Genomic DNA, 14,725 nt, shown 5'->3' on the forward strand with positions numbered 1-14,725 from the left:
GCCAAGGCAGTCCTAAGCAAAAAGAACAAAGCTGAAGGCATCACGTTACCCTACTTCAAACTATACTACAAGGCTACAGTAACCAAACAGCATGATACTGGTACAAAACAAGCACATTGAGCAATGGAACAGAATAGAGAGCCAGAAATAAGGCCACGTATCTACAACCATCTGATCTTTGACAAAGCTAACAAAACGAAGCAATGGGAAAAAAAACTCGCTATTCAGTAAATGGTGCTGGGATAACTGGCTAGCCATATGCGGAAAATTGAAGGTGGACTCCTTCTTTATACCACGTACAAAAATCAACTCAAGATGGATTAAAGACAGATGTAAAATCCAAAACTACAAAATCTCTGGAAGACAACCTAGGCAGTATCATCCTGGACCTAGGAACGGGCAAAGATTTGATGACGAAGATACCAAAAGCCATCGCAACAAAAGCAAAAATTGACAAGTGGGATCTAATTAAACTTTTTTTTTGAGACGGAGTCTCACTCTGTCGCCCAGGCTGGAGTGCAGTGGCCGGATCTCAGCTCACTGCAAGCTCCACCTCCCGGGTTTACGCCATTCTCCTGCCTCAGCCTCCCGAGTAGCTGGGACTACAGGCGCCCACCACCTCGCCCGGCTAGTTTTTTGTATTTTTTAGTAGAGACAGGGTTTCACCGTGTTAGCCAGGATGGTCTCGATCTCCTGACCTCGTGATCCGCCCGTCTCGGCCTCCCAAAGTGCTGGGATTACAGGCTTGAGCCACCGTGCCCAGCCTAAAAGCCATCGCAACAAAAGTAAAAATTGACAAGTGGGCTCTAATTAAACTTAAAGAGCTTCCATACAGCAAAAGAAACTATCAACAGAGTAAACAGACAACCCACAGAATGGGAGAAAATTTTTGCAAACTATACCGTTGACAAAGGTCTAATATGCAGCATTTATAAGGAGCTTAAATTTACAGGAGAAAAACAATCCTATTAAAACGTGGACAAAGGACACAAACAGACATTTCTCGAAAGAAGACATACATGGGGCCAACAAACGTAAAAAAAGCTCAATATCACTGATCATTAGAGAATTGCAAATCAAAACCACAATGAGATACCATCTAACACCAGTCAGAATGGCTATTACTAAGAACTAAAAAAATAAGAGATGCTGTCAAGGTTGCTGAGAAAAGGGATCGCTTAAAACCGTTGGTGGGAGTGTAAATCAGTTTAACCGTTGTGGAAAGCAGTAAGGCAATTCATCAAAGAGCTAAAAACAGATACACCGTTAGACCCAGCAATCCCGTTACTGGGTATATACCCAGTGGAATATAAAGCATTCTGCCATAAAGACACATGCATGTGAATGTTCATTGCAGCACCATTCACAATATCAAAGACATGGAATCAACCCAAATGCCCATCAATGACAGATTGAATAAAGAAAATGTGGTACATATACACTGTGAAATGTTATGTAGCCATGAAAAAGAATAAGATGGTCCTTAGCAAACTAATGCAGGAACAGAAAACCAAATACCACATGTTCTTGCTTATAAATGGGAGCTAAAAGATAACTTATGAACACAAAGAAGGAAACAACAGACACTGGGGTCTACTTTGTAGGGGGTTGGAAGGAGGGAGAGGAGCAGAAAACATAACTCTTGGACACTGGCCTTAATACCTAGGTGATGAAATAATATGTACAGCAAACCTCCATGATGTGTTTAACTGCGTAGCAAACCTTCACATGTACCCCCAAACCTAAAATAAAAGTTTAAAAAGACCAAATACTTCTGCTTGGCACATGTTCTTCTCTAGGCGAGACACAATGGTTATGCACAACGGTCACTGCTTAACTATTATTAACACTTAACAGTGCACACTTAACAGTGTGAGTACTTAAAAAAAAAACTTCTTATTTGACATAATTTCAGACTTAGAGAAAATATATAAGAATGGCACCAAAATTCTTGTACACCTTCACTCAAATATTCTAAATTTTAACATTTTACCACATTTACTTTATCCTCTCTTCCTTTTCCTTCCCATACATGCATATGTGTATGTGTATGTTTGTGGATATATGCTTTTTTCTGAACTGTTTAGAGTAAGTTGCAGATATGTTGCCCATTTACCTCTAAATTCCTAAGTTGCTTAGTGTGTGTTTTCCGAAGATGAGAGCATTCTTTTATGTAACCACAGTTCAGTTTATAGTTATCAAAATTAGGAAATTGTATATTGATACAGTACTGTTACCTAATCTGCAGACTTATCCAGATTTTGCCAATTGCTTTAATGTCCTTTATAAGAAAATAATTCTATATAGAATTAAGTGATTTGGTTGTCATGTCTTTTTTGTCTCATGTAGTATATACTAGTCTTTGAATTTCATGACCTTAACATTTTAGAATGTGTTGCTAGGTGTTGCCAAATTCCTCTATAGGTTAGAGATTGATTTTTATCCTCTGTGATTACAGGCTAGTTATCCCAGTTTGGGTTTGTTCGCCAATAAGGTATAATTAGATGTTGGCCAAATTTGTTGTTTGGGTTTAATGACCAATTTGGTGCTCTTTCTTGTGCTTTATATAGAGCATGCTACCCTTATGAACTAAGAAGAATAACATTCTCAGATGGTTTCAGTAAATTAAAACCTTATCCTTAAAATGTAAGCCAGTTATCTGCAACACTTCATTTCCAGCCTTCCTGGATAACTTCTGTGTTTGTGTGCAAGTTCCACATGTGACATACATATCAAGTTATAAGAGAAATAAATAACTGGAGTCCTAAAAGTCTGACATGCAATATTAAAGAGTAATATAGCACTTCTGACTAGGAGTGTTCTACCATGAATTTCAGTTTCTCAAAGGTTTGGGAACTTTCATGTTTCTTTGTTTTATAGACTTGAACCAGCTCCTGATAGAGTGTTTTAAATACAGTGGCTTAGTTCTTGCTTACTCAGAGATAGAATAATAGAATGTTACCCTTAGAAAGGATCTTAGTTATTGTCCAAATGTCTTATTTTACTGAGGCCCAAGGATGTTGATGGCCTGTCCAGAAGAGGTTCGCATAAGTAGCAACAAAAATGGGACTAGAATGAATAGCTTTTTCGCAAAATTGGGGGTAACAGAAATTATAAATTTTAGGTTTTGCTAAGTATCAAAGAATGAACTTCATTATGGAAAGGTTGTTCAAGCATATGAATCGGTATTATTGTGTTACCCTTTATTAAAAATTCTTTTTTTTTTTTTTTTTTTTGAGACGAATCTTGTTCTGTCGCCCAGGCTGGAGTGCAGTGGCGCGATCTCGGCTTACTGCAGGCTGCACCTCCCGGGTTCACGCCATTCTCCTGCCTCAGCCTCCCGAGTAACTGGGACTACTGGCACCCACCACCACACCCGGCTAATTTTTTGTATTTTTAGTGGAGACGGGGTTTCACCGTGTTAGCCAGGATGGTCTCTATCTGCTGACCTTGTAATCCACCAGCCTCGGCCTCCCAAAGTGCTGGGATTACAGGTGTGAGCCGCCGCGCCCGGCCTAAAAATTCTTTAAATAGAACATAAAAGTGTGCAGATTATGGGATGGATTTCTAAAGTATATGAACACATCCATGCAGCCACCATTCTGTGCAAAAAAACAGAATATTACAGAAACCCCTCTGTGCCTCTTAGAAAAATAACTATCCTGAAAACAACATGTGTTAATTTTTTTTGTTTGGGACTGTTATGTAAGTGGAATAATGCAAAATATATTTTTATGTTTGGCTTTGGCTCAAAATTGTTTGCACAATTCATGACTGTAAATGGAGTAGCAGTTCTCAGAGTGTGACTGTTTTGTTATGGGATAAGAGGGGCAAATTCACAATTTTCCAAAAAGTCTATTAAAATATCCTGTCCTTTTTTAGTTACATATCTGTATAAGGCTAGATTTTTCTTCATATGCTTTGACCAAAACAATGTGTCTTAACAAGTTGAATACAGAAACAGGTGAGAGTCCTGCTGTTTCTGTTAAGCCAGACATGAGAAATATATAAATATAAAAACTATGCCATTCTCATTAAAATTTTTTTACAAAATAGTTATTTTTTTACCAAAAATGTTACTCATGTTAATATGTAGCGGTTTTACTATTGCCATTTTAAAGTAAATTAATAAGTATTTAAAAATTTTTTAGTTTTAATATCTAATATTGCAAATATCAATAGATATAACCACATAAACAAAATTCATTAGAGTTTCTCATAACTTTTAAGACTGAGAAAGGATTCTGGAACCAAAACGTTTGAGTCACGGACGTAATATTATTTAATTTACAATTCTGTCATAAGTAATGATGTTGAGCTCCTTTTCATGTGCTTGTTGCCCATTTGAATATCCTCTTTTCTAAAGTGCCCGCTAAGCCCTTTGCTCATTGTTTAATTGGGTTATCTTTTAATAATTGATTTATAGTCCTCACCCCTTATTTTCTGTCCTGGTTAAGAAGTCCGGAAGATAATTTTCTCATTTTATCTTCTAGATTCTTTGTTGTTTTTGCCTTTTCACAGTTAGATCTAAAATTCACATGGAATTGATTTTTGTGTATGATGAAGTAAAGGTCAGATTGAATTCCCCTATGGATATTCAGTGTACCAAACCTTTTATTTATTTATTTTTTTGAGACAGTCTTGCTCTGTCTCCCAGGGTGGAGTGCGGTGGCACGATCTCAGCTTATTGCAGCCTCTGCCTCCTGGGTTCAAGCAGTTCTCCTGTCTCAGCCTCTCGAGTAGCTGGGACTACAGGCGTGCGCCATCATACCCAGCTCATTTTTGTATTTTTAGTAGAGATGGGGTTTTGCCACGTTGTTCAGGCTGGTCTCTGACCCCTGACCTCAAGTGATCACCCATCTTAGCCTCCCAAAGTGGTTGGATTACAGGTATGAGCCACCGTGCCTGGCTCCAAACATCATTTATTGTCATTACTTTTAACCAGCAAATCTAATCACAGAAAAACATTTTCTTCCAAATAGTAGTATCATGGCTTTAGAGAAAGCATTAAATGTTTGTTAAAGTAACTCATGTTAATGTCTAATGGTGTTTTACTTTACAGTTTTAAAGAAAATATATTTAATAGTTATGTTAATGTGAATTTTAAAATAATTTTAAACCTTCAAAGAAAAATGAAATACAAATGCGGTAGTATTCAGTTTTACTAGGTTAAGGTATTCTGGGCTTTAGCCAGTTGTTTTTTGTAATATTCATCTATTTAAAACATGACTTTCTGTTAACGGTGTAGAGCAGTATTTTATCATGTTGCCTTTAAAGTAAAAGTGGATATCGCAGAATTCATTCCAAACTATTTACTTTTCAGGAAACGTTTTGATGGTAAATTACAATCAGAATCAACTAATAATGGAAAAAATAAGAGGGATGTAGATTTCGAAGGTACAGATGAACCCGTTTTTGGAAAGAAGCCCAGGATAGAAGAGTCAATAACTGAAGACTTAAGGTAATATTTCCAAAGTCCTAAATGTTAATAACTCATAATTCAGGTGGTTGCATGAGATTTTAAAACTTGTTTCCATGTTGCTACTTAGATATATGCCTGTGTTCAAGAAATGAAGGTATTCTTTCTATTTTTATACAGGCATGTAAATATAGAACACTTACTGAAGTTTGGGTAATTGGAAAGCAATATAGAAAATACTCATCTTTTAATACTTTAGAATCCAGTTTTGAGAAAAAAATCTTAACACCTGATTTTTTTTTTTTAAAGAAATACATTTTCTTTATGTGTTAATGCCTCAGGAAGAGGATAACTGGAAGAGTGGAATAAAAGAAAAAAATAAAGCTAACTCAGTAGAAGGAATAAGTGGGAAGGAACATTAGAGGGAATTAGATTTTCATTGTTGCATGTAAAGTGGCTGTGCATCTCAAGACTCCTGCTATGGTCATCTGTGGCTGGAATTGCTGGTATTTATCTGATGTTGGAAGCTGGAACTTTCTAAATGTTGATGCCAGTACCCTTGGCTGACCTGTTTTCTACTGTGGTAATGATCTTACAACTTTGCTTCTCCCTTCTAATGTGCCATATTCGAACTTGGCACTACCATGAAGAGTTTACAATTTCTGTAGTTTTTTTTTTTTTTTAACCAGTTAACGTTCGTTATAGTTAGTAAAATTATCTCCTATAAATGGTGATAGATGTGTCACTGGAATATTTAAGATGCTTTGTTTTCCCAGGCTACTATAATAAGTTACAAAATAATATTTTGTAGTTTAAAGTCATTGTTACTTGTTTGTAACTTTTGAGTTTGTCCAAAGTAGTAGTATTGACTTAAATCTCAGAAGTACAGTAAGATAATGAATCTAGCACAGAAATACATCTATTTTTCTTCAGTTTATTCAGTTTTGCCTTTTCAGAGTCTAAACAGATGAGCATAATGTAGGATTTTGATGAGAATAAGGAACTTTTTATTTTTTTTGAGGCATTGTCTCACTCTGTCACCCAGGCTGGAGTGCAGTGGTGTGATCATAGCTCACTGCAGTCTAAACCTCCCCAGGGTCAAGTGATTCTCCTGCCTCAACCTCTTGAGTAGCTGGGACTACAGGTGTGTGCCACCACATGTGCTAATTTTTGAGTTTTTTGTAGTGAGGTTTTGCCGTATTGCCCAGGCTGGTCTTGAACTCCTGGGCTCAAGTAATCCACCCACTTCAGCCTCCCAAAGTGTTGGGATAACAGGTGTGAGCCACTGTGCCTGGCCAGGAACACCTCTATAAATAATAGCAACAAATGAATTGGGCTAGTTTGTTTTATACTTTCTATTGTGCAATGGTTTATAACCAGCTTATGTTTTGAAGTGGTGACAGTGCTTGGTAGAGGTACTTTTTATTCAAAAGAGTTATTAGAACTAAGCTGACATAATTATTTGAATAATCCTTGGCATTATGTTCTGTATCTGTAATAAAGGATGTTAACTGGTCATTTTTAATTTTCAGGGTGTATTTGCATAATGTGAAAACATTTCTATGTATTCTTAATAGCCAAAGTTTTTCCTGTGTGGAATACTGATGATTGGACATTGTCATTTTCCTTAACAATGTGATGTGAGGCTTATTATCAAATTATAGAAAAGTAATTTATTTTTGTGTAACTTTAAACAATATTTTTTTTAAGTTTGGCAGACCTGATGCCCAGAGTCAAGGTACAATCAGTTGAAACTGTTGAAGGGTGTACACATGAGGTAAGCACAAACAACATACAGAAGGTTAGTGTTATAAATGGGATTTTTCTTTGGACTATCTAGTATGATGATCAGCAGACAGTTTAGCCTTGAGGGCCTTGGAAACAATACATAGTTTCCATGGGGTACCTAGTGGAAGAGTTGGGTCTTTGTAATTAAACTTGGGTTCAGATCCTCCCCCAGCATTTTTCCTAACTATAATCTTGGGTAAGTTTCTTATTTTAACAACCTTTTTTTTTTTTTTGGCTGAATTTCGCTGTTATCACCCAGGCTGGAGTGCAATGGCACGATCTCGGCTCACTGCAACCTCTGCCTCTTGGGTTCAAGCGATTCTCCTGCCTCAGCCTCCTGGGTAGCTGGGATTACAGGCACGCACCACCACACCCGGCTAAATTTTTGTATTTTTAGTAGAGACAGGGTTTCACTCTGTTGGCCAGGCTGATCTCAGACTCCTGACCTCGTGATCCACCTGCCTCAGCCTCCTAAAGTGCTGGGATTACAGGCGTGAGCCACCATGCCAGGCCAATCTTGGGTAAATTTCTTAACTTCTTTGTTTATTAAAAAACATTGTTTTTTTGAAGTTTTTAAATTTGTGATAAAGGGATCTACCTAGTGGTGTGGTTGTGAGGATTATAGAAGTAAATTAGGTAAAGTACCTAGCATAGAGTAGGTGTTTAGAACATTCCTACTCCTAAAGTTAAGTAACAGTGCTACTTTTGAAGGTTCCATGCTATTTCAAGTCTTGCACCATTGACTGGTAAATTGCAGTTTCTTTGTTCTGCCACAAGATGGTGGTCAGTGATAGCTTGTATCCATTTAGAAGTGAGAATTTATACACATTAGGGACATAATGGAACTATAACACTGTTTTCTTCTCAAAACTTTTTATTATAGTATAAACATTATAGCAAGTTATTTTTATAGGTAATTGGAGAATCTCATTAAAAGTCTATTGAATAAGCAGAGTAATCCAAATTAACAAAAAGGCTTTTGATGTAGGTTTACAACCTTATCTTTTTTAAAAAAAAACTCTAGATTCAGGAGGTACATATGCAGGTTTGATTTTTTTTTTTTTTTTTTAAGAGTCTAACTGTGTCGTCCAGGCTGGAGTGCAGTGATGCAATCTCAGCTCACTGCAACCTCCGCATCCCAGACTCAAGCAATCCTTCTGCCTCAGCCTCCCAAGCAGCTGGGATTACAGGTGCATGCCACCACGCCTGGCTAATTTTTTTTATTTTTTAGTTTTTATTTTTATTTTTAGTAGAGACTGAGTTTTACCATGTTGGTCAGGCTGGTCTCAAACTCCTGACTTCAGGTGATCCACCCGTCTTGGCCTCCCAAAGTGCTGGGATTACAGGCGTGAGGCACTGTGCCTAGCCATATGCAGGTTTGTTACATGGGTATATTGTGTGATGCTGAGGTTTGGGCTTCAGTTGAACCTGTCACCCAAATAGTGAACATACTACCCAATAGGTATTAAATAGTTTTTCAACCCTTTCCCACTTTCACTTCCTGCTTTTGGAGTCCTCAGTGTCTATTGTTCCTATGTTTATGTCCATGTGTACCCTATGTTTAGCTTTCACTAAACATAGCAAGAATTATGCAGTATTTGATTTTCTGTTTCTGCATTAAATCACTTAGGATGATGGCCTCCAGCTGCATCCATATTACTGCAAAGGACATGATTTTTAGAAATTTATCTTTTAAAATATTTATTTTTCTACCGAAAGTCTCTTATGTTTTAGAAATAGTACATAGTGTCTGACAGATGCGATGTCCATTTGATCATTCAAGATATGTTAGACCCTATTCAGTTATCTGGGCTTATAAAAGATGGAAAAACATAAACATGACTGGGCGCGGTGGTTCACATCTGTAATCCCAGCACTTTGGGAGGGCGAGGCAGGCAGATTGCCTGAGGTCAGGAGTTTGAGACCAGTCTGGCCGGCATGGTGAAACCCCATCTCTATGAAAAATACAAAAAAAATTAGCTGAGCGTGGTGGTGTGTGCCTGTAATCCCAGCTACTCAGGAGGCTGAGGCAGGGAAATTGTTGAACCAGGGAGGTGGAGGTTGCAGTGAGCTGAGATCGCACCACTGTACTCAAGCCTGGGCAGCAGAGCAAGACTCTGTCTCAAAAATAAATAAATAAATAGATAAATAAATAAACTCTATTTTCAAGAGGTCAAAAGCCCTTTCTGTGCTCCATGATTATCTTTAAGCCCACCGTTTTGTCACTTCTTCTTACTTTCTCAGCAGGGTGACTTTTCCTCTTCACAGGCTTGAGGATATCAAGTTGAAATGTCCTCTGATTATAACCTCCATCACCAAGGCTATTTGCACCTGTCACATTCCCCTTCCAGACTAAGGATGGTTGTTCTGCCAGTGTTGTTGGTTGTATCTTATCCTATCTCCACAAAGACTTTATTTATTTTTAATTATTATACTGTAAGTTCTGGGGTACATGTGCAGAATGTGCAATTTTGTTACATGGGTATACACGTGCCACAGTGGTTTGCTGCACCCATCAACTTGTCAACCTTCGTTAGGTATTTCTCCTAATGCTATCCCTCCCCTAGCCCCACACCCCTCTACAGGCCCCGGTGTGTGATGTTCCCTGCCCTGTGTCCATGTGATCTCATTGTTCAACTCCCACCTAGGAGTGAGAACATGCAGTGTTTGGTTTTGTGTTCTTGTGATAATTTGCTGAGAATGATGGTTTCCAGCTTCATTCATGTCCCTGCAAAGGACATGAACTCATCACCTTTTATGGCTGCATAGTATTCCATGGTGTATATGTGCCACATTTTCTTTATTCAGTCTGTCATTGATGGACATTTGGCTTGGTTCCAAGTCTTTGCTGTTGTGAATAGTGCCGCAATAAACATACGTATGCGTGTGTTTTTGTAGTAGCATGATTTATAATCCTTTGGGTATATACCCAGTAATGAGATTGCTGGGTCAAATGGTATTTCTAGTTCTAGATCCTTGAGGAATCGCCACACTGCACAAAGACTTTATTAATTTCGTTTTCCCTTAACTATCTCTAGAGTCTCCTTTTTTCTAATTGCCATTCCCTGTCAGCATATGAGCATTCAAAAGTTTCTCTTTTTATTCTATGTTGTTTTCTACTCACTGTGTTGTTATTCTTCTGTGTTGTAGTAGTTTCAACTTTAATAAATACACAGTTTCTTCAGGGAAATAAACATCAGCTTTCAATTATTACCTGTAGACAGCAAGTAGATGTAATTTTTGAGTGTCGAAACTAGCTTTTTGCCTTGTTCTTAAAGACAGTTATTTGATTTACAGTGTCTGAGACAGTTGAAGTTCATCATTCTAGTTCATCAGTTTTATTTTCCAAACAATCATTCGTTATGGAATGCTAAATACATCAGTTGTCAAATAGTTGGTGAGGTGTTTTGTTTTGTTTTGTTTCTTTTTTACTTTGTTATCAGGTTGCGCTTCCTGCAGATGAAGATTATTTACCACTTAAACCTCGAGTTGGAAAAGCTGCTAAGGTCTGTACTTTGGGTGATACAGTTTATATAGTTTTGTGAGACTCTCTTTTTCTTAAAATTCTTGTTTCAGGCCGGGCGCGGTGGCTCAAGCCTGTAATCCCAGCACTTTGGGAGGCCGAGACGGGCGGATCACGAGGTCGGGAGATCGAGACCATCCTGGCTAACACGGTGAAACCCCGTCTCTACTAAAAAAATACAAAAAACTAGCCGGGCAAGGTGGCGGGCGCCTGTAGTCCCAGCTACTCGGGAGGCTGAGGCAGGAGAATGGCGTGAACCCGGGAGGCGGAGCTTGCAGTGAGCTGAGATCCGGCCACTGCACTCCAGCCTGGGCGACAGAGCGAGACTCCGTCTCAAAAAAAAAAAGAAAAAAAAATTCTTGTTTCAAATGAGATTTTTATATTTCCCAGAACATACATATGTATGTATCAAAAACAAGCCAACCAAAGACAAATATAGTGAGAACGGAATCAGTTAACAGCTATGCTGGAAACCAGCCATCACGTGATGAGATTTTAAAATATTAAAGTTGTGATTCTCAACCTTTTAAAAGAATGTAATGAAAGTTATCAGCCTTTCTACAGAAAAAAATACATGCGTACTAGTTTTTGCCTATAGTTTTAGGGTTTTAACAGGCTTCTAATGAAACCCGAACTCTGCTTTTATTAGACGGGTTTTGAAGGCCTGATAGACCTTAAAAGGCCAAGAAATTTTAAGGTTTAATTTTCCAAGTAATTTTCTGTAAATAAAAAAGGCAGTATGGTAGAGGATGCATAAACTCTTAAAGTCTAATAGATGTAATATTCTGCCTCTACAGAGTGAACTTTACTGAGAGACTTCACTTTTTAGAGCCTCAGAGTTCCTGCCTATGAAAGGAAATAATATCTATGATAGGGGTTGTTGTGAAAATTAGTAATAATATATGGAAAATGTGTTACATAGTGCCTGGCCACAGAGCTTGTTTTTGATAAATGGTAATGATTATTTTGTTATTAATATAATACGTACCAACATAATGTAATAATCGAAAGAGAGCAGAATTAGCTTCTATGTTGTTTGGCCAAAAATGTAGTTTACTGTTCCTTATTTTCACTAATGTGTATTATTATGTTTTCTAAATAGAATTATAAAGGAATACTCCCAGAATGCTTTGGGGGGTAGCCTGCTTGTGTTTTGATTTTAAGTATGCTCTGATACGACTAGATGTTTTTATGCAGATACTAATATTTTGTTTTTACAGGAATACCCATTCATTCTTGATGCTTTTCAAAGAGAAGCCATTCAGTGTGTTGACAATAATCAGTCTGTTCTAGTATCTGCACATACATCAGCGGGAAAAACAGTATGCGCCGAGTGAGTAGCTTTCTTTTTAAAATCACTTTGTGTCTTATTTCACTCTTTAGAAGTTTCTTTTTTGTTGTTTGTTTAATTTCTGCAAGTAAAGATGGTTTTACTTGTCCCTTTTGAACAATGTCTTGTCTTATTGAACCTTTAATATAGTGTTTAATTGAAGTAATAAAAGAGGACATTCTTTTCTTGTTCCTCATATTAGGAGAAAAACACTCAGGCTTTCATTATTAAGCATGATATTACCTGTTGGTTTTTCACAGATGCTTTTTATTTATCAGTTTGAGGAACTTCTGTTCCTAGTTTGCAGAGATTTTGTTTGCGTATGTATGTATGTCTGTGTGTATAAAATATTTAGATACTAGATTTTGTCAAGTGCTTTTTTTGCATCTGTTGACGTGATTTTTTTTTTTTCTTCTGTGCAGTCATGGCTCGCTGCAGCCTTGACCTCTGGGCTCGGGCAATCTGCCTGCCTCAGCCTCCCTAGTAGATGGTACTAAAAGCATGCACCATCACACCTGTCTAATTTTTTATTTTTGTTGAGAGACAACACAGGGTCTCACGCTCAAACAGGCTGGTCTCAAACTCCTGGGGTCAAGCAGTCGTCCCACCTTGGCCTCCCAAATTGCTGGGATTACAGGCATGAGCTACTATGCCTGGCCATGTTTTTGATATGTTTCTTAAATAATAATATGTTTCTTAAATAATTTGACATGTCTGATAAGTGACGTTTGATCTTGTTTTCTGTACAGCATCATTTCCCTTTTATCTGAAGAAATGCCTTTAGCATTTTATTATAGTGCAGTTCTACTGATGAGAAAATCTTTTACTTTTTTATTTTTGAGAGGTATTTTCCTTTGGTATAGAATTGTAATTTTCTTTTAAGACTGGCTTTTGACTTGCATAGTTTATGACAAGAAATCCCAGTATACCTTTGATCCTCTGTACATAATGTGTCTTTTTTCCTCTGGCTGCTTTTAATATTTATTTTGATCATTGATTTTAAGCAGTTTGTTTTTTATGTACCTTGTTGTTATTTTTGCATTTTTTTTCTTGTCTTAGGGTTTGTTTTTGCAGTCCTCAGTGCTCTTGTTCAAGGACTCTATATTGGGCCACTTAAAGTTGTCTCAATACTCACTGATACTATATTCATTTTTTTTTCTTTTGAGTTTCAGTTTTGGGTCATTTTTGATGCAATGTCTTTAAATTTATTAATCTTTGCTTCTAAATTTTCAAATCTGCTGTTAATCTCATTGAGTGCTGCTTTTTTTTTTTTTTTTTTTTTTTTTTGAGGCAGGGTCTTGCTCTGTCACCCAGGCTGGAGTGCAGTGGCACAAATACAGCTCATTTGCATTCTCAAACTTCTGGGCGCAGGCAGTCCAACTCAGCCTCCCGAGTAGCTGGGACCGCAGGCATGCGCCACCATGACTGGCTAAGTTTTTGATAATTTGTGGGGATGAAATCTTGCTATGTTGCCTACACTGGTCTCAAACTCCTGGGCTCAGGTGATTATCCTGCCTTGGTCTCCCAAAGTGCTGGGCTTACAGGCATGAACTGAATGCATTTTTCATCTCAGATATTATATTTTCTTTGCTAGAAGTTCAGTTTATTTTTGTTTTCTTCCATGTCTTAGCTTTTTTTAGCTTCCTTTTTTTCTTAATGTTTTCTTCTATTTCTAGTTTATAGAAATACAATCCTATCTTCTTGAACAGATAGGGTACAGTTACAAAAACTTTAAATGTCCTTGTTACTATTTTATCTGTGTTATTTCCTGATCTCATTGATGGGTTGACTTTCCTGCTTCTTTGGTTTTTTTTTTTTTTTAATCACTGACTTCTTGATTATAATGTGACTGAAATAGTTTTTTTTTTTTCCCTCATGTTTCTTATACTTGAGTTTGTAGGGTTTCTTAGATGTGTGGATTTGTTATAGTTTTCATTAAATTGGGGGAAATTTCAGACATTTTTTACTGCAAATATTGCCCTTACCTTTATTTCTTTGAGGACTCCGGTTATACTTACATCAGGCCCCTTTAAGTTGTTCACAGCCCACTGAAGCTGTGCTTATTTATTATAATTTTATTTTTGGTTTCTGTGTTTCATTTTGGATAGTTTCTATTGCTGTGGCTTCAGGTTTATTCACTGTTTTTTTTTTAATTGCAATGTCTTAATCTGCTTTTAATACTAGCCAGTGTGTTTTTTAACCTCAGACACTTAAGAGTTTTCATCTGTAAAATTTTGATTTGGGTCTTTTGGTGTTTTCCGTTTTTTTACTTAACATGCTGTTTAATTTTCCTCAACTTTCTTGAGCATATAGAGTATTGTTATAGTAACTTTTAATATCCTTGTTTACTAATTCTATCATCTGTCTCATTTTTGGATCTGATTTTATTGATTTTTAAAAAAATTTCATTATAGACTGTGTTTTCCTGCATGTTGACATACCTGATACTTTTTTATTGCATGCCAAAACGTTGTGAGTTTTACCTTGTTGGGTACTGAATACTTTTGCATTTTTGTACATATTTATGAGATTTGTTCTGAGGTATAATTAAGTTGCTTGGAAAAAATATCCTTTTGAGGCTTACTTTTATGACTTTTTTAGGCGTGACTAGAATAGTGTTTAGCTAGGGCTGATTTTCCCCACTACTTAGTCAGTATTTTTCTCA

At 37.0% G+C, this 14,725-nt stretch overlaps 1 protein-coding gene across 1 annotated transcript in view; it reads left to right on the forward strand.

Moving 5' to 3' along the window:
• MTREX (Mtr4 exosome RNA helicase) overlaps window positions 1-14,725 on the forward strand; it is a 126,520-nt gene that overhangs the window by 9,395 nt on the left and 102,400 nt on the right. The window contains exons 2-5 of the mRNA XM_015140078.3: window positions 5,324-5,461; window positions 7,130-7,196; window positions 10,651-10,713; window positions 11,951-12,063. Coding sequence (XP_014995564.2) covers window positions 5,324-5,461; window positions 7,130-7,196; window positions 10,651-10,713; window positions 11,951-12,063 — 381 coding nt within the window. The remainder of the gene's footprint in view (window positions 1-5,323; window positions 5,462-7,129; window positions 7,197-10,650; window positions 10,714-11,950; window positions 12,064-14,725) is intronic.

The sequence above is a fragment of the Macaca mulatta genome, chromosome 6 (genome assembly GCF_049350105.2).
Source record: "Macaca mulatta isolate MMU2019108-1 chromosome 6, T2T-MMU8v2.0, whole genome shotgun sequence".
NCBI classification, from domain to species: domain Eukaryota; kingdom Metazoa; phylum Chordata; class Mammalia; order Primates; family Cercopithecidae; genus Macaca; species Macaca mulatta.